The sequence below is a fragment of the Phyllostomus discolor genome, chromosome 2 (assembly GCF_004126475.2).
Source record: "Phyllostomus discolor isolate MPI-MPIP mPhyDis1 chromosome 2, mPhyDis1.pri.v3, whole genome shotgun sequence".
NCBI classification, from domain to species: domain Eukaryota; kingdom Metazoa; phylum Chordata; class Mammalia; order Chiroptera; family Phyllostomidae; genus Phyllostomus; species Phyllostomus discolor.
In genome coordinates this window covers 154,404,602-154,425,961 of record NC_040904.2, presented here as the reverse complement: position 1 = coordinate 154,425,961, position 21,360 = coordinate 154,404,602, and the positions used below count along the sequence as shown (strand labels likewise).

Sequence of the window (21,360 nt, the reverse complement as noted above, 5' to 3'; positions counted from 1 at the left end):
GCTGTTATAAACACGTGGGTGCAGATATCTTTTTGAATTAGTGTTTTCATTTCCTTTGGATGTATTCCTAGAAGTCAAATTGCTGGATCATATGATAGTTCTACTTTTAATTTTTTGAGCAACCTGTATAAAGTTTTCCATAGTAGCTGTACCAATTTACAATTCCACTGATAATGCAGAAATGAGCTATTTTCTCCACATTTATGCCAGCATTCGTTATCACTTGTCTTTTGATAATAACCATTCTAATAGGCACGAGGGGATGTCTTATTGTGGTTTTAATGTGCATTTACCTAATGACTAGTGATGAGTATCTTTTCACGTACCTGTTGGCCTTTCACATATCTTCTTTGGAGAAATGTCTACTCAGGTCCTTTGCCCAGTTTTAAATTATTTTCTTTTTGCTATTGAGCTATATAGGTTTTTCATATATTTTGGATATTAACCCCTTATCAGATATATGGTTTGCAAAAGTTTATTCCTGTTTCATGGGTTCTCTTTTCACTTTGTTGATGGTTTCCACACATTCATATTCCACACATGCACACATTCATATGCAATTGATTGCATATAAACAAACTCATATAAAGTAAATAACAAACATATTCTGATTAAATATCTCTTCCACACTGAGATGGGCATGTTGCACATACATCCTCAGTCTCTGGTTACCCGAATCACTGCCCTTGCAAGGGAAAAGGGTGAGAAAGGTGGGAGAGAGCTCATTCTCAACACCACATAATTATACACTGCTCTGTGATTATAAATCATGCCACACAAACAGTCATCAGTGCTCCGAGCTGTGCTGACAGCCATTCATTCTCTCAGCAAACACTGAGCAGCTACTCTGAGCTTTAATTTCTGCTAAGACCTGGTTCACCAAGAAGATGATCAGCATTAGCATCTATTTTAAAGTTTCTAGACACTGGATTCCTGAAAGTCTTGATTGAGGAACCCCACCTTTCTGTTGGATTCATGGTATGACAAGAGTGTTCAAAGAGGCAAAACCTTGGCTTTATGGAAATTTTATGTTTTTTGTTATCCAACTCAGTAATTTTACGGAACCACCCTGCAGTTTGTATTTCCTGTTTTTGTTCTCTACAGATGCCAGAAGGCAGGCACTTCATAACTGTTAAAGATCAAGAGTTTTCTTTTTCAATGTTTAGGCATATAAGGAGTCTATGGGATAAAAGAATAGCTTAGCAGCTTGGGGGTATAAAATAGACTAGGAGAATAATGAACACTACCTGAATGCTTAGGACCATAGACACACTGATTTGGTTACTTTTTAATAATTCAAGGTACCCTCACTGCTCCTACTGTGGGGACTGAGCTAATGAGGCTAATGAATAACTGCCCTGCAATGGGCTGAAATTCCCATAAACTTCTTGCACCTGCATTTTTGCAAACAAATCCTACATCTGCCTCCAAAACCTGTGTGTGGGGTGGGGGGAGGAGTTGTACATGCAGAGTGTTTGTGAGTGTGTGTGCATGTGCATAAGTCACCTGGTCCCAGAAGCTTGTTCTTTTCCAGGTCACTTTGCCCAAAGCATCATCCATTTTTTCCCCTAAATTTTATTACTTGTAAAGATTCGAACTATTAGAACATGATATAGCTAAACATGATCTATTCAAATATTCTCAAATCATACGTTCAAAGTCTTCTTGTTTCAATATCCTAAAAAGCAAAATTTCAGTAAGCTTTTTTCACTACACACAAAAAATGAATAAAGCTTGGAAGAATTAAGACACAGGCATTAAATTAGAAATTCAAAAATTCAAGGCTGTGTAATGAATTTAATTATGGATTTTGTGGGCTACAGTGAACTTGTATTCTTTCAATAATCAGAAAAAGACAAAGGGAACATGGCTCTGGCCAAGATGGAGTTGTAGATAGATGTGCTTTGCTTCCTTGCACAACCAAAAGGATAACTATGAATTTAAAACAACCAGAACTTCCAGAAAATAAAACTGTATAGAAGTACAAAAACCAAGAAGTTAAAGAAGAAACATTCATGCAGACTAGTAGGAGGGATGGATACAGGAAGCTGGGGCAGAGAGGATGCTTGACAAGGTGGGTAGTGGCTGACCAGGTGGGCAAATGGAGGCTGGTAGACTGGGTCGTCCCACATTCAGGTGCAGATAAACTAGGAGGAACAGCTGGGGAGTGAGACAGACCGTGGCAACCTGGGGTTCCAGTGTCAGAAAAATAGTCTTAGAACCTCTGGCTGTAAAAACCTGTGGGAGTTGTGGTGGCAGGATAAACTCCCAGTCTCACAGAAGAGTCTTTTGGATGAGCCCAAGAGAGCCTAGAACATACACAAGCCCACCTACAAGGGAATCAGTACTGGAAAGCTGCCATTTGCTTGTGGGAAGCAAGGGAAGTAACTGAAAGCAGGACGAGAGCCAAGCAAGCAGCATTGTTCCCTTTCTGACCCCTCCCTTACACACAGTGCCACAGTGCAGCAAAGGGGGTTGCCCTGCCCTGGTGAATACCTAAGTCTCTGTCTCTTACAATGTCACAGGTACACCAAGATAAAGAAATATGGCTCAAATGAAAGAACATACAAAAACTCCAGAAAACAACTATGTAACAAGGAAATAGCCAGCTTATCAGATGGCGAGTTCAAAACACTGGTAATCAGGATGCTTACAGAAATGACTGAGTATGGTCACAAAATAAACGAAGAAGTGAAGGCTACACAAAGAGAAATAAAGAAGAATATACAGGGAATCAACAGTGAAGGGAAGGAAACCAGAACTCAAATAAGTGATTCGGAACATAAGGAAGAAATAAACATTCAACTAGAACAGAATGAAGAAACAAGAATTAAAAAAAATGAGGAGAAGCATAGGAACTTTTGGGACAGCTTTAAATGTTCCATCATTTGAATCATAGGGGTACCATAACAGAAGAGGAAGAGCAAGAAATGGAAAACTTATTTGAAAAAAATAATGAAGGAGAACTGCCTCAATCTGGCAAAGGAAATACACATGCAAGTCCAGGAAGCTCAGTCCCAAAGAAGTTGGATCCAAAGAAGAACACACTAAGGCACATTGTAATTACATTACCCAAAAAAAGGTAAGGAGAGAATCTTAAAAGAAGCAAGAGAAAAGGAGAGAGTTATTTACAAAGGAGTTCCCATAAGACTCTCAGCTGATTGTTCAAAAGAAACCTTGCAGGCAAGAAGGGGATGGAAAGAAGTATTTGAGGTCATGAAAGGCAAGAACCTACATCCAAGATTACTGTATCTAGCAAAGCTACCATTTAGAATGGAAGGGCAGATAAAGTGCTTCCCAGATAAGGTAAAATTGAAGGAGTTCATCACCAAGCCCTTATTATATAAAATGTTAAAGGGATTTATCTAAAAAATAGAAGATGAGCAAAGATATGAACAATAAAATGACAACAAACTCACAACTATCAACAACTGGACCTATAAAAAACTAAGCAAACAATTAGAACAGGAACAGAATCACAGAAATTGTAATCACATGGAGGGTTTTCAGTGGAAAGGGGAGGAAAAGGATGGAGGAAAAGGGACAGGGAATAAGAAGTATAATTAGTAGGTATGGAAGAATAGTATAGGAAATGGAGAAGCCAAAGAACTTATATGTATGACCCATGGACATGAACTAAGGGAGAGAATGCTGAAGGGACAGGACACCCAGGGAAGAGGGAGATAAAGGGGAGAAAAAAATGGGATGACTGTAATTTCATAATCAATAAAAATATACTTAATTTTTTAAATCAAAATAAAAGAAAGACAAAGGGAAAGATTTTAAATATAAATGGAAATGGAAAGACATGTATTTGTTTTATCCTTGACAGTTTCTATTTTTTAAAGCAAAATATGTGATCAAGAAAAATTTTATCAAAAAATCTTCTCTGACTAAAAAGGAACATGGCATGAGACATGTCACATGGCATCTGACATGTGACATGGCCATATTGCAAGAACTTGGTGTCCAGAGTGCCTTTCTTGTCTCCAATATGTAGTAAAGCCCCAGCAATGCCATCTGAGTGGAAATACAATATCCATGTCCCTGCGGCTACAAATCATAGGCAAATGAATCTCCAGCACCCCAAGCCTCATTCATTCACATGGGCTTCCTAGGACCTCAAACCTATTTAGATTGGAAGCAGATCCTCTGGGAGGGCTGCTAGTCACAATGCAGCACTGGAATGACCCAAAAGAAACTCAAATTCACTCTTCCTGTCTACGTCCACACAGGCACTTAATGCCAGAAAATTAGGAAAACTCTGTGCTTATTCAGTCCCCAATTCTTACAATGCTGGAATGTGGCAGTGCTAGCAGTTGGAAGTAGTAGGTAACTGCAACCTGAAGATGGACTTTGTAAGCGTGCCTGATTTCCTGATTATTTCATAGATTTAAATTAGCTCCTAATGAGGTCTTCATTTGACATCTGACAAAATTATTCTAATATTCCTCCAGAAGAATAAGAATAATTTTTTAAAAGGTTACACTATCAGTTATTTTTAAAAATATTATAACATTACCAATATTACAATGTCAGAACAAACAATATGCTCTAAAACAACTCCTTATGTTAAAAGAAGTTAATATGAAATAAAGAACATATCTTGAATCAATTCAACTTCCCAAATTGGTAACTTTGATGATTCATAAAAATAATTTGGGTTACAGCCTTATTTCATACTGTTGCCAAAATAAATTTTTGTAAAACCCTAGAATAGGAATTAATTTCCAACCATACAAATAATAATAAAAAAAATCTCGAGAGAAAAGATAGGTTTGACCACATAGAATTTAAAAGCCCCTGCAAATTCCACTTCTCTCAAGAAATAAATCGAAAAGAATTGCATTAAAGGGTAAATATATAGGGAGCTTTGCAAATCAGTAAGAACAATATTATTTCAATATAAAAATTAGCATGGTACACAAACATTTTAAATTGTCTATTAGATAAAAGAAAATGTTCTACTTCAAAGGGAATTTTAAGAAGTCAGATTGAAAGAACACTGAGAAACCACTTTTCATTTTTAAAGCAGCAAAATAGTTCATGTGATTAATAGCCCGTGTTGATGAGGTGACGTAGAGTAAGCAGGCACTCTCCACGCTGTCAGCTAGGGAACAAATGGGTGCGAGCTTTGTGGACAGTAATTGCATTTTGGCAATTCGTTCTCAGAGCCTTTCAAAAAGTTCATAGTTCTAAGAATTTATTTTACCAAAATAATAATATGAGCACAAGATTTTGATACACACATTAATCAACAAGTACTTTCTCAATGCCTGCTGTGTGGGGCCCTGTGTTGACAGTTGTGTTGAATTAAAAAAAATAGAACTCCTGTCCAGTGACCATCTGTTACTTAGAAAGGATGTGTATTGTGATATTTTTAGATTCAAACCCTGAATACAATCTAAGTAACACAATAAAAGAATGAGTAAATAAATTATGGTATGTTCACAAAATGGAATACTGTAAGGGCATTAAAAGTAACTTTTGGAAAAAACTCTGTGACACAGGAAAATGTTTATGTTAAAATGTTAAAAGCAAAAAAGTCATGAGGAAAGGCCAAATATATAACTTTACCACAATTATGAAAAATATATGTTCATAGGAAAAGACTGGATGGAAATATTTGAACAGGTTCACATAAGTGATCTGTATTTTTCTAGAAGTCATAAAATCTGGGCTCCACTGCTTATTACCAATACATGACTTTGAGAAGGTCAGTTAAACGTCATAAACCTTAATTTTCTAATTGGTAAAATGGAGCTGTAATTCTGGCCTCGACTGCCTCCCAGAACTCAAAGTAGATCATACATGAATGAGTAATTTGTAAACTAAAATCTCTAATTAAATATCACATACTATTATTTTCTTAGCAAGGAAAAGTGATTAGACCTGAAAGAGTAAACCCCTTTCTTCCACTTTTTAATGTGGAAAATTCCTATTTAATACAGTCATCTCCCTTTATTTGTCAGGCATATGTTCCAAGACCCCCAGTAGATGCCTGAAACCACAGAGTACTGAACCCTACATATACTCTCTCTTCCTATACATATGAGAAGGTTTAATGCATAAATTAGGCATAGTAAGCAGATAACAATAATAAATATAGTAAAATAGAATAATTGTAATAATGTAATAAAAATTGTGTAAATGTGGTCTGTGTCAAAGTATCTTACTGTACTACACTCACCTTTTTACTTAAAGGAAGCACTTTACACCTTCTCTTTGACACACCAGAATTGCCAGTATCACTACTCTTGTGTGTTGGGGCGCTTATTGAGTAAAGGGTTACTTGAACACACATACTGTGATAGATGATCTGATAACTGAGATGGGTGGGAGGCATATACAGTGTGGATATACTGGGCAAAGGAACGATTCATGTCATGAGCTGAAGGCAGGGCATAGTGTGAGACTTCATCACACTACTCAGAAAAGTGCACAACTTTAAATGTATGAATTGTTTATTTTTAGAATTTTCCATTTAACATTTTTGGACCATTTTGGTTCTGCAGTTATCTGTAGAGATGACCAGTTGTCCCAGGGTAACTGAAACCAAAGAAAGTGAAATTGCAGATGTGGGGAGGCTACTGTACAATGCTCACTTTGGGGAAGTTTTTCTCGACATACCCCATTGGTCCCGGTCATGAACTTTGCCACATTTATGTGCACTATATTAATCCACACTCCCTGACCAAGTATCTCACCGGCAACTTACTTTCTTTCTTTTTTTAATCTGGAATTATATGAATTGGGGCTGACTAGAGTTTTCCAAGAATTTATAAAACTCTTCACTCCCTTCCTAATCTTTTTTGTCCAAAGGATATAAAGACAACAACTGAGCTGCCTTAAAATCAAGCCATCTCTTCAGGAGAGTATTCCATAATCCCTCTAATGGGTGACATCTGGATCTTAAATATTATTCTCATCATCGTTACATTTTTGAGGGTAAACTTTTCTCTGAGGCAAAGACCACCCACCTGAGGCCTTGTGAGGCACTGTTCCCAGCAGTGGGACATTGACGGTTGGATCTGCCATGATGCCTTTGTCCAGAGAGCGCAAGGACAGGAATTCATAGAAGTATTCTGCCTGCAACAAAAGGCATGGGTAGTCAGTCAGTATCATGGAAACCACAGAGAGTGAGAAGGCACTAATTCAACTCATCATCCCTTTGATGGGAGAGTGACATTTTTTACTATGGAAACTCTGGAGCACACGACATCTAAAATATTGTGTAGGTAGAATTCACTCTTCTGGATTTTAGAGCTCTAGAATTAGACTCTCTGTTTGGAGAGAAATAATCTTTTAAAAACATTAATAATATCAGTCTAAAATGTCCTCAAGGTAAACTTTTAGTTAAACAATATTATTTACTTGCCATCTCTTAAAAGGATTGAAAAAAATGCTCTGAAGGAAACAAGTGGTGTCAAAATAATCAGCTAGCCCTTAGAAAATTCATCTCAGCTTCATGGGTAATTCTTTAAATTTTTTTTCAAATTGGCAATGGGCATTTTTGGAAAACTGTAATAATAAGGAATAATGAAAGCAGAAATCTATTGGCAAGAGAAGATATTAAAGTCCAAAATTTAATGATATTGTTGTTGCCATTTTTCAGTGCTATCCACTCTGAAAGGTTTCTATTTAAGATCACAACTAAAATATGGAGAGAAAAGTCTAAAAATGCAAAATGCACCACCATTATATCACAACAAGCCATCAATCTCTACACTGTAAACATTTTCATTTTCCCTCTAAGTCTAGTTGAAAAAATGGTTCCCACTACTTAAACAACCACAAAATATGGGAAGTAGTGATGTATAATCTCACTGCAGAGCTTTATCTTTGATTCTTAACTGATTCCCAGCTGGGTTATTAAAAGAGTTTGGAGTAGAAACAATAGGTTCTTACTTTGGAATGTAAAACAATCAATATATAGGACAGCTGCTAAAATGAGAATTAGACAAGTTGACTGGTTCCGCAGTTGTCTGTAGAGATAACCAGAATATGGATGGGTTAATAAATGAAATTAATATGTAAACATGAGCTAGAAGGAGGTTAAAAAGGAATATGGCTTTTTTATATGCAGTATAAAATTTATTTTCCAAAGTAGATGATATTGAGATACATAGTGGACATTCACTCAGTTTTCTGCTTTAAAGGATGGTATCAAATGGGTTAGGCTCATCCTCATATGAGGATGATAATGTGAAGGGGTGATCTCAGTTGCTATCGGGACATTGCCTACACTGGCAGGGAAGTACAAAACACTTCCTGGTTTCACTGGGCCAAAAGGAGTGGCTTCATTGACCAAATTCTCACTGCAGCCCCTTCTTTGCATTGTGGCAGTGCTTCCAGAAGACCACTCTGAAAGGTTCCCTAGAAGGGTAAGAGTTTCATGAATTGATTTTTCAAATGTGTTCATTAGGAGGGCTCTAAGGATAAAGGGCCATAAAGCAGTCAATTCTTCCTCTGTCTAAGGCAAGGCAGAAGACTGCAAGGAGTCTGATGAAGAGTATAGTCAGGGAAGGTAATTCAACTTGGAATGAACTCCTTCAAAAAAGAGAACATTATGTCTGTCCCTGAAGGAAAATGAGCAACTATTAAAAGTGGACAGCTACTTAGCTTTTCACAAATTGTGATATTTTAAATGACTTCTCCAGTTACATTCCCCTTTACATTTCGCTGATAATATTTATCAGTTAACATTTTGTTCCAAAATATATTTTAGTTGATATTATAAACAGATTGAGTGCTGGGTGTGTTTATAATTAATACTTTTTAATTATTTATATTACCAATTACAGCAATAACTACTAGTGACAATGACATGACAAACATACTTGTGCCAAGACTTAGTCTAAACATTTGTATCAACAGTGCATATAGCAGTGGAAGAGAGTTGCATGGGTGGAGTGCAATACTTTGAAAATAAAGCTTTTTAATGGCTATATCGCTTCCAATACCCTGTAATAAATCATTTCCTGCTCCATGATTGTATTGTCTAGCTTTATTGCATTATAAATTAAATCTATGTGTATATGGGTGATATATTTAAAATTACATTTATAAATACTAATATAATTTCAATAGGTTTTTAAAATTAAACTTATTGAGGTGACATTCATTAATAAGATTATATAAGTTTCAAATATATGACTCTATAATACATCATCTGTATATTGTGCTCACCACCCAAAGTCTAGTCACCTGTCACCATTTATCTGACTCCCTTTACCCTCTTCAAACTCTCTCCATGCCCTTTCCCCTCTCGTAACCTTCACACTGTTGTCTGTGTCTGGGAGTTTTTTGTTTTATTTTGTCTGTTGATTTGTTGCTTTCTGTTTTATAGCCCGCATATGAGTGAAATCATGTGGTTCTTGTCCTCGTCCATCAACTTATTTTGCTTAGCATGATACTCTCAGGATCTATCCAAGTTGTCGCAAATGGAAGCATTTCATCTTTTCTTACGGCTGAGTAGTAGTCCATTGTATATTTGTACCCCAGTAAGTTTGTTTTCAAGATTTTATTTATTTTTAGAGAGAGAGGAAGGGAAGGAGAAAGAGAGGGAGAGAAACATCAGTGTATAGTTGCCTCTCGTGCACCCCTACTGGGGACCTGGCCTGAAACCCAGGCATGTGCCCTGACTGGGAATCAAACTGGTGACCATTTGGTTTGCAGGCTGCCACTCAATCTATTGAGCCACACCAGCCAGGGAAATCAACAAGTTTTTAAAACCATTTTATGTATTATAAGAAAAAGGATGAAAGATTAGACAGAGATTAAAACAATGATTGTATAGGATTGATAACTGTTTTTTTTCTTTTTTTTTCTCTTTTTCAAATGTATTTCCATACCTTTTACAGTGAAATAAATATATTTATTTAAAAACAAACATTAATCATGTACTCTACTTTCACTGCTAAGTGCCTGATGATATTTGTATAATTATCTGGTAAAAGATGAATTGTTCATCCTGGACTTCTATTTAGTGGGGCTGTGCCCATGTAACAGCTTCATTTAAAACTCTCGTATATCTCCTTGAAGCATGCTTCAAGACAAGAATACTCATTATTGAAGTAGTTTATTAATGTCTATTCTAAAAACGTTTGATGGTGTTCAAAGAATGTGGAACTGGAAGAATTTCACTCAGGGTCCATTAACAACTCCACAGAGCAGCAATTTTCAACCGTTTTTATCTCATGGCACACATAAACTAATTACTAAAATTCTGCACCACACCAAAAATACATTTTTTTTCTGATCTGACCAAAAACTAGGTATAATTTCGATGCAGTCACACCAGAAGACTATTGTTTTGTTGGCTGTTGTCTTTTTTTTATTTGACAACCTAAGGGAAAAGAGGTCAGTGACTCTAACTAAACAGTCAGGTACTGCATGTTTTAAAAATTCTTGCAGCATACTGGTTGAAAATCGCTGCCATGGAGCACTTGGGTCTCCTGTTGCAGCTTTTGAATGTAGCCACACTAAGTGGACTGGGCAGCACAGAATCCACTATATTCAGTATCAGAGAGTTCATAATTAGTGTTGGCGTGACTGCTCAACATGATGCATTTAGGCTTAATGGGCTTCTCTGGACAGCCAATACTCTGATTTATCAATAAGAAATTTCACAGTGCAGGGGATTTAGGGTGTCCCTTTGAATTCTTTGAGAATCGGTAGATTAAGATCAGTAGGTTTTTCTGCTGTAGTTCTAAGATTATATCACAGGTGAAGAACTGGTGGTTAACAGTTTCTTACTTGGATCCTATCAGTGAAAGGCAGTTGACAGAGTCAACTTTTTTTGTTTGTCTGTCTTGTTGAAAATGATAGTGTTTCTATAGTCTCTAATATATAAAATCTTCTTTATACTTGGTATATTTTTTTAAAAGGGGCTTGTTCATGTATTGTTTTCATTGCCTTATTAAAAATGTCCAGCTTGAAAACCTCTTAGAAATTGACTAACTCTTTGCCTCTGATCTTGACACTGATTTCTTTCCAAGTTTGACTGTCATTATAAAGAGATCTTCTAAAACCACCAATACTGTGTAAAATATTTCTATAGATCACCATGAGGTAGAGATGAAATATATTCTTCATTTAACTTAAACATTTAAATATTTTCTTCAGAATCATAGAAAATGGATGATGAAATAAGCAATAGAATTATAATGTCATATTCTAACTTCTAGACAGGACTCTCTGTTTTTACTTTATTTATAATATAATAAATATTCTTAGTCCCAAACCTTTCCACTGGAAAAACTTATTTGGGGTCAAAGAAAACCTAAATTCTATGCCAAAGAGAACAGAGAGCCAGCCTTAAAGTTTGGAAACAAGTTTCACAAATTATAGATTTATTACTTAGATAAAAGAAAGTCAGAGCATGAACTGTTAAAGGTGGTGGCATATTAGAGAGCACGAAACTTCTATTAGGAAAAAGTACATTTTGTTTCATTAAATGACACTAGCGGAAACGCAGGTAGAGGCAAGTGGGGAGCTTATTTGGGAAACACATGAAAGATTGCCTTGTACTCAAACAAAGAATGGGTCTATTCAGGAGAATAATTCGCTGCTAAATTAAATTGCTGAAAAATCTTGCTGGCCTGGTTTGCCATGCAGTAAATTTTCTTTTCATGGAGAAGTATAAAAGTCAGGCGAATTTTATCAAGAGAGAAGTGCTGGAGTCCATTTAACTTGCTTCTAAGAGACTTGGCTGAATATTAGGGTTGTTCCTTCCAGGATTGAAGACGATGTCACTTAAACAGCAAGTGGCACAACCCATAAGGCCTTCGCTCTGGCACTCTTTTGTTTTTTGGAACGGTGGGCAGGTAGGCATGGAGAAAGGAAGCAGAGAATTGCATAAACCATTGGAAGGAAGAGAGAAAATCCAGCATTTCTTTTCCACCTTTGAAGTTCTGGGTTTATGGCGTATACTTAATCCAATAAGTACAATAATTGCAGGAACCTCTGAATTACGAATCAAAAGTTTTTCATACAACCATGAAGGCTTTCAAAGGGGCTCTCAAACCTCTTTTAATTTCATGTATCCTGATGCTGACCTGAGGGCTCATGGGAAAACACTACAACAATAAAGGCATATTTGTCCCAAAGAAATTTTCAGGCTGTTTAGAGGTGTAAAACTACAGATGCTTAAGGTTTCAAACTTTAGAAGTAATTTTTCTGAGTGTTCACTATACTCAAGTCACTGTTCATTTCTTTCTCACAACAGCCTCCTAGTTTTATAGCATAGAAGTATGTCCAGATGAACAGGGCATGGAACATGAGAATTACCACAAGGATATAACATAGCTCCTATACTGTATATGAAGGGCAAGAAGAAAGCTACCAAAATGATCAAGAAAAGAAAATAGTTCAATGTGAAAGTCCCAAACAAAATGTATAAACATACCAATGCTTAAAATAATGATGCCTGAATGTCTAGACTAAAATTGCCAGATCTCATATTCCTCCTTGGCATTTTTCTTGTCACCTGTCTGCACAATTTTATCCTTCAAACTGAAAACTCATTATCCTTGGATTCTGTGACACTGACTATCCTCCCATGCCTTGATTTTCCTGCATTTCCTCATTAATTCTCCTCCCCTAGGCTCATGATCATGGAAAATCACTAAGACTCAGGCCTCAGCTCTTCTCTGTTTGTATTTTGTCATAACATTCGTGCAGTCTCACGGATGGAACCATTTCCTTTCCAGCAGTGATGCTCAACAAGAACCATTCATGTTGCCTCTGGGCCGTGCTTGCCTGCACGGAGCCTAGTTCCTTATCAAGAGTATTATCATTTTCCCAATAACAAAGGTACTGAACCTCAGAGCTGTTATTGTTCCTTGCATATATCTCATCTCACAATAGCCAGACACCAAAATCTTATCCTTTCTCATTATATCTTTTGATCCTGTTCCTTCCTTTCACTCCCACTGCTTCCATCCTAACCCAGACTTTATTTCCCCATATTGGCATTATTATAATACTTTCTGAAATACTACCTTGCCTTCCTCTTTAAAATATCTGCCATAATATAAACCAATGTATCAATTAGAACACAACTTTGCCATGTCACAGTCCTCTCCTGTCTCCCCGGATCTCCAAGACAAGGCCTTCAGGCTGTTAAGTGTCCTGGAGTCTGGCTCCAAATTTTCTTTCTTTATTTTTTACTTTTGTTTTTCAATTAGTTTACTTTCAGTATTTTGTATTGATTTCAGGGCTACAACATATTGGTTAGGTAATCACATACTTTTCAAAGTGACCTCCCTGATAGTTCCAGTACCCAGCCAGTACCATGCATAGTTATCACAATATTACTGATTATATTCCCTATGCTGTACCTTACATCCCCAAGGCTATTTGTAATTATCAATGTGTACTTATTAATCTCTTCACCTTTTTCACTCAGTCCTACAAGCTCCCTCCCCTCTGGCAACCACCAGTCCACTCTCTGTGTCTATGAGTCTGTTTCAATTTTGTTTGTTCATGTATTTTGTTTTTTAGATTATTACTCTCAACAGGGGCCCTCTTCTGGAAGTCCACTGGCCTGCTCTGAACACACCATAGCCATGCCTCGGGGCCAGTGTCTCACCTCTGTCAGCCTGTGACAGGACTTCAGTCAGCGGCCCTTAAACATACATCACCACACATTATTATTAAACTTTTCACAGGTGTAGGGCATGTATTATCATATACATTTAAATTCTTTGTGGTTAAGGATGAGGCTGCATTTTTTCCAACACACTCTTGGGGAGTCAGGTAGCATTGTGCACAAGCAAGGCATTTAATAAGTATTTGCTGGATGAATGGATAATCTAGTGAGAGGCTTCAGGAAGCATAAGCCAGGGTGTTCCTGAACATGCTGTTGTGGTGAAATGGCATTAGTGTCTGATTTCACGGACAGGCAGCAGCTTTTCTGTTTTGGCAACTGCTAAATTACGTTTATGGGTCAAAAGATTGCCTTTTGTTATGTTGGATTTATTAGGGTGACACTGGTTAATAAAACCATACAGGTTTCAAGTGTACAACTTAATAACACATCATCTGCTCACTGTATTGTGCACTTACCTCCCAAAGTAAAATCTCTTTCTGCCACCATTTATCCCCCTCTTTCCCTCTTCCACCTCCCCATAACCCCTCTTCCCTCTGGCAATTACCATACTGTTGTCTGTGCCTATGTATTTTTTCTTAATCCCTCCCCACTTTTCACCCAGCCCTACTAACCCACTTCTTTAACAACCCTCAGTCTGTTTTCTGTATCCATGAGTGTTTCTTATCTTGTTAGTTTATTTTGTTTGTTAGATTCCACATTTAAGTGAAATCATATGTTATTTGTTTTTCTCTGACTGGCTTATTTCACTTAGGATAATGTTCTCCAGGTCCATCCATGTTGTTGAAAAAGGTAAGATTTCCTTCTTTATTATGGCCAAGTACTATTTCATTGTGAAAACGTACCAGAGCTTTTTTATTCACTCATTTACTGATGGGCATTTGGGCTGCTTCCAGATCTTGGCTATTGTAAATAACGCTGCAATGAACATAGGGGTGTGTATATATATTCTTTCAAATTAGCGTTTTGGGTTCCTTCAGATATATCCCCAGAAATGGAATCACTGGATTATGAAGCAGTTCCCATCTCTTACTTTTCTTTGTGGTACCACAGCATACATAGTGAATAGAGAACATTTTTTTTAAAAAAAGAGCAGTCAAAGGAACATTGATATTTGACAGTCAGCCAGTCTGTATGTAGACTGTAACTGTTTTATGCTTTTCTTGGACAAAACCTAGGCAATGAGACTCCCAGAAAGAACGTAAGCCGCTAGTGTAAGCAAGGTCCCATGCTGACACATGACCTTGTCCAGTGCTCTTCAGGTTCACATTACCCACTTGGGTCTCCTTCTATACTGTATATTTAATTATAATTTTATGTAATTCATAGAATTTTATAAGTTTTGTAAAGTTGCATGCATTTATAGGAACGTTGCCTTCTGTAAATTATAATAAATAATTGCAACATCACTTGGAAACTGAGATATTAACAAGGACTTTTTTCCTGCCTTCTTTTAAAACTGGCTCTAAGAAGAGCTTGTTTCAGAAGCAAAAAAAAGGTGCCTCCTCTTGCAGAGCAGTCATTTAATTATTTCACTGATCTTGGCTTAAATTGACATTTAAATGGACATTGCTTAAAGACAGAATCTCAATTGCCCTAGTTCTTCTGTTCTAGTAATCACTTTTATACACATTAGACCACAGTCAGAGGGCTGGGTGGAGGGAGTAAAGTTATTGGAATATAATGGTAATATTAAAACTTGAAGCCCAAGTAAACACATCCAGGACGAGAGTTTTGTAAACTAAAACTGGCAGGAGATCACACGGTTTGGCTTCACATAAATCCGAAATATCTAAAACATTTCCATGTTTTTCCTCCTACGGTTTGGAATCACCATTGCTCATGCAAACCAGAAACAGACCAGGATATCTGACAAATCACTGTCTAGTCACTCTCTTTGAAGATATGGGAACAACACAATAGAGTGCTGTATTGCTATTTGGTGTTAGATAGAACCCAAAGCTGGTTGTTGTTGTTGTTGTTGTTTTTTAAACAATGAGGGAGGGGTCACAAGGATATAGAAAAATAAAGCACTAGGGAATGGAAAAGACTTTTTAAGTTCTTAAAAGACTGAAAGAAGGGGAGGGTGTCAGTATAAATACAAAGTAAGCTCTAAACAGAATCCAGTCCCTGGTCAGCACACTGCTTTCACCAGATTGCCAAAATTTCCCATGAAAAGGGCAATGGAGGCAGTAGTGGGGCTTCTGAAAACTTCATTCCTCATTATTCCTCAAGGGTTCTGGGACAAGTGGCTCCTTCTCACAGTGAGCCTGCCTTGATTCAAGCATTTACAGAATGGGTGCCAACCTAAAAACTAGGCACCGAGAAGAAGGTCAGTGTTAAGCAGTATCGGGTGGGGTAAGGTAAGGGACTAAGGAAAGAAAACTTCATTACAAGTGTTACACCTGGCACTTAGGGGACCAAGGACAATCCAAACAGAAGGTGTGGGAAAATAAACAGTGTGGAGGGACTTGAGACCACAGCTCTAAGTTTCTCCTAGATACTAAGACAGAATAATTATTGGAGAACGTGAGAGAGCTAATGAATGCAGGCATTCTAGAGGAGAGGAGAGAGGAAGGTTTCAGTTGTGAAAAAGGGAAAGGAATATTTTTTCTATTTTTTCCTCTCCAATCAAGATTTATATTTGAACTTTTTTTTCAAATGATTTAATATTAGGTCATATTTTTCTTAGTTTTAGCTTCAGGTACTTTTCTGAAATTCCTTGATATATTTTTTATTGAATGCACATGAACAGTGTTCATTCACTTTTGTGATGAAAACCAGAAAAAAACAGACTTTTTCCCTTTACTTTATGTTTTGAAAAAATGCACTAAACTACTTTGGTAAAGGTTATTAAATATGCCTTAATTTGACTTCTTTATTCATAAATTGTAATTTCATATATTAGAATACAACATTACAAGATATACCCAGTGAACAGTTGTTCTGTTCCTAAGAGCCAAATAGAAAAGAAATATGTCTGTAACTTTATAGTTACAGATTTTCAAGTCCAAAATTTAGAGAACAAGTCTTACTAGTGGAAGATTCAACTAACAGTCATCACTATAAACTGTTTTTATACTGCAGAAACATTGCCTAGAACATACAGCCCAATTAGCCTTTTCAATCTTCTAAACTCCTCTACATATTTGCTATTTTAAAATTGTTACTCATCCATGCACGATTGATGCTCCTTAAGAAAAAGAGAAACAGAGGTGGCACTGAACAATACCCTGGAGAACACTGATGATCAAAATCCATAATCTGAGAACTGGTTAAAACTAGGTGGCCAGCTTCAATTGCCCCCTAATATTCCTGAGCAATTCATTTAAATATCACTAGTCTCTCCCTTCCCCTGCACACAACAGTTCCATAGATTGCCCAAGTCCTCCTCCCATTCCTGCTATCTTCACTCAGTTGATGACCTCAAAGAAAACAGAGATTGCTAGATGTGAATTCTCTCAACTTTTTCTCTCCTTCCACTTACAAAAAGGCCACATCCATATTCATTCCTGGTTCCTGCCCGTATCCTCTGAGATTGACTCCATAAATAATGTCATCTTCCCTCATATATATTAATGTGATGAAAAGATTAAAAACCCAACTGTGTCTCTACCAGGTTATCTTTCTTCCTTCCTGGCATTACAATGCTTCCAGATGAGTCTGTAGTCATGGCCTCCGTGTTGTTGCCCATAAGTCTTCAGCTTACTACAGTATGGCTTTTGCCTCCACTACTACTAAAATGTTTTTACAAAAGGTCACAGATGATGTCTAAGTTGTTAAATCCACTGAACACTCTTCCACCTTAATCTCTCCTGTATTCTCTGAAAATTTTTATTACAAACAACTTCTCTTTCTCTTCTTTTTTGACATACATGTAGCAACAACAGTCTCTTTGAGTCTTACTTTTCCTTCTCTGATGGGTCTTTCTCTAATGACCTTCATGTTCTTCTCTTTGTAGACCTGCACCTGACGAAGAGTTCTGAATGTGGGCCCAAGGGCCCTTAGAGAGTCTGTAGCTTTTGTGTCCATCTGTGTGAGGCTCAGTAGAGAGCAGACCTTAGCTCTTTCATCACATTCCTAAAGGACTCTGTGACTCAAAAAACAGTTAAGAAATACTGCCTTAAATGCTGATGTTTCCAGGAAACAACTTCTGCTCTGCTCTTCATGCTTCTGCTCTGTTCTTGGGGTATCACATCTGTTTTGTGACTTCAGTTCACACCTACATTTCAGTGACCTACCATTTTCTCTCCAGTTGATCCATTGTTTTGAGCTTTAGATTTGTATCGCCTCCTGGTAGCCATCTACCAGACATCACCTCCTTGGACTTAACATCTCAGAACCAAACTCATTATCTTCCCAATGAACTATCTATTTTTTTAAATATGTATCCTTTCAATTTTTTTCCTTTGCTTCTCTTGTTGACACTATTGCAGATATCCCCATTTTCTCCCCATTTGTCCCCCTTTTTCAAGCCCTCATTCCCCCTCCCCCTGGCCATCACCACACTGTTGTCTGTGTCCATGGGCTATGCATATATGTTCTTTGGCTAATCCCTTCACATTGTTTCATCTAGTTCTGACCCCTCTTCTTTAGATAGCACTATATACCTGATTGCCCAAGACATAATCTTGGCAGTCTTTCTAAATTTTCTTTCACCAAACATCTCCACAAACTCTCATTGATTTCTCACATCTGTTCCATTCTTTCCTTCCAACTGTTACTACCAAAATTCAGACATTTTTCACCCCTGTTTCTGAAATTGTGCCTTAAAGTATCTCCCTGTTAACTATGACCTCAAGATTTATCCCCTCCTTTTAGAAATACAAATTGGTAGTTACAAAATGGTCATAGGGATGTAAAGTACAGCTTAGGGCATACAATCAATAATATTGTATTAACTATACACAATCGTATGGTGCCAGGTGGGTAATAGAAATATCAGGAGAGGGAGGACATTATGTAAAGTTCATAATTGTCTAACCACTTTGCTGTACACCTGAAACTAATACAAAACAAGGAATATAAACTGTAATTGAAAAATGAAAAAATTTTCTAAAGATTTATCCCCTCCAATTTATGTAAACCTTCACCCAGTTTTCTTCTTAAATGCCAGCTGGACCATATCACTGCTTCCACTCTAATCACAGAGAAGAGTTTAGCTACAGCTTTGTGTCTGGCTCTGCCTACCCACCCGCTGCTTCTCTCACATCTCCCCTTGCATGTCTCTGACCCAGCCAAGCACGCTTTGAGTCCACCGGACCACCATGTTCTCTCATGATCCCTGCTCCTTACTCCATGCCTGGAATGTCTACTCCCTACAAAACTGACTTCCCTCTCCAGGCTCAGGTGAAATGTCACCTGTTTGTAAAGCTTTCCTGCACCACATGCTCCTTTCCTATACTTTTCCTTATCTTTACTATTGTACTTAGAGTAGCAGTCTATTTACTTGTCTGCTCCCATTAAACTTTCCTCTATGGAAGAGATTTTATCCTTATTGGAATCCCCAGTGACTAACATATTCTTTGTGTCTCAAAAACTATTTATAAAAAATGAATACAAGCTTTAAGTCAAATTAGTCATACCCCCCAAAAATCCAATAAATCCTGTCTTACCATGTTCAGTCCAAGTCATAAAATTTCTGACATTAAATGAAAAAGAAACCCAAGTATACTTATGAAGCCTTGATTTACATCAGTAGACATTGGGATCCCAAATACAAATCAGCAGGAAATGGGATGTAATGGAGCCATACACAGGAGACTAAGCTGGTCCTGAGCTGGCGTGCTAACCATCCAAATAACATCCACAGGCAGGCGTGAATTGGGGTGGCATCTGGGCTATAGTCATACCAATTTGGCTTAAATTCTAATCCCACTACTTACTAACTGGCCTTGGGCAAAGTCTTAGCCTCTTATTCATCTAACACTGAGTGTGCCCACAATGCCAAGGATGAGTAAAAACAGACCTAGTGTTTGTCTTCATGGACAGATCTGTTTGGCTTTCAGTCTGGGAGGAAGTTGATTGTTAATCAAATAATTAAAATATTAAGACTATGATAAAGTGCTTCAGAGGAGAAGTGTGCTGTACTTTGAGAATAGGTAATTTGATTTAGCTTAGGGGTCAAGAAAGGCTTGCCTAAGGAAGAATGGCACAGCTGAGGTCCATGTAATGAAGTTAAACAGGTGAAAGAAGAGGCAGTATTTGTACTGCAAGAAAGATCAGGTGTATTAGCTCTGATGGGACTTTGGCAAGCTTGAGGAACCAAAGACAGGCCAGCACCTACTTGATAGCATTGTTGCAAGAATTAAAATAAATAATGTGTAAAGTAGGTAGCAAGTGTTGGCACACAGTAAGCATTCAACAAATGGTAGTCATTATTAACAGGACCATTACACAAGTGAATAGCTGCTCTTACTGGGGAGTGTGGCAGCAGAAGTTTCTAGACAGTGGGAGAACCTGTAGGTAGAAAGACAAGGAGCAGTCTGGGGATTTCTGGGTTCTGGGGCTGGAGGAGGGTGATCAAGGGGCTTCGCACAGTCCCAAAGGCCATCGGCCATGTGCTGTGTGTAGGGAGAAGAGTGCAAAAGAAGAGCAGGGGCTGTGAAAACAGTCTAAAAAATCTTCATTTTCTGCTATTGCAGTTGTGAGTTTATAGTTCAGCTTAACATATATAGGCAAAGTTGCAATTATCTTATTTCTTTAGCTTTAAAACAAATTAGAAATGTCTTATCAAACTATGAATTTACAGGAAATTTAGAGGATAGAAGAATGAGTAAAATTACCCCACAAAGATGTAATCAGCAAAATCCAAGCTATGAGAAACTCTAGAGGTCACAAACCCAGTTTACTCAATGGAAGATTTGTAGGGATAAAAACAACGAGAGAGGTGGATGGGAGATCTATAGATGAAAAGACCTAAAAGACTTACCAACAAGTCCTAATGTGTGACCTTTCCTGGATTCTCAGTCAAATGAACAGACCTCTTAAAATGTCTAACATTTTTGAGAGATAGTTGGAACTTTAACTAGATATGTGATTACATTTAGAAATGACTTTTTAATAGTTTTGAGGTTTTTCTTAATTTTATAGATACAGTAGAGTTTCTCAAAGACAGAGACTAGAACTCCTGTAGCATTCACCTTGCCTAACACTGTACCAGCAATATAAACAATAAATACTACTGTCTGAAACCAGTATTTTTTAGGAAAACATACCATCTTTGTTTTCCTTTGTTCGTACTATTTTTGTTCTTTGTCAGAAAAGTTTCTATAGCCATACTGGTAGGCAAATATGAGTGTTAGAAAACTTATACAAATAATTGAACAACTATCTGGGGCTAAAGCACTCCAGCAGAAGGACTAGTTAGTGCCAAGTAGCCAGGTGGGATGGCGCCTGGAATGATCAGGAAATAACAGGGAGGTCGGTGTGGCAGGACTGGAGTGTTCGAGGTTCAGCATATCTAGCCAAAGGGGAAGCACTGCTCTATCACAGGCACATTGGGCAGAGGCTCCCAGTGGTGGAACCCTGGAAGGAGCCCATAATAACAAGATCCGGCTCTAAACATTCTCTGGGGCCAGAGTTAGACAGTGTAGGTGACACCAGTGCCCTGCCTCTGGTCTCTCTTTTCCGTGCCCTACACCGGCACGGCAGCCGTCCAGCCCTGGTGGTCTAGTGACAAGAGGCAACCCTGGCACCTTCCAGGCTGCAGCCAAGGGTGGGGAAGAGTTTTAACTATGAATAAAGAT

At 37.6% G+C, this 21,360-nt stretch overlaps 1 protein-coding gene across 1 annotated transcript in view; it reads right to left on the bottom strand.

The window, feature by feature from the left end:
- Nucleotides 1-21,360, bottom strand: part of WIF1 (WNT inhibitory factor 1) — a 69,735-nt gene that overhangs the window by 20,285 nt on the left and 28,090 nt on the right. The window contains exon 3 of the mRNA XM_028533187.2: nucleotides 6,981-7,089. Within this exon, the coding sequence (XP_028388988.1) occupies nucleotides 6,981-7,089 (109 nt within the window). The remainder of the gene's footprint in view (nucleotides 1-6,980; nucleotides 7,090-21,360) is intronic.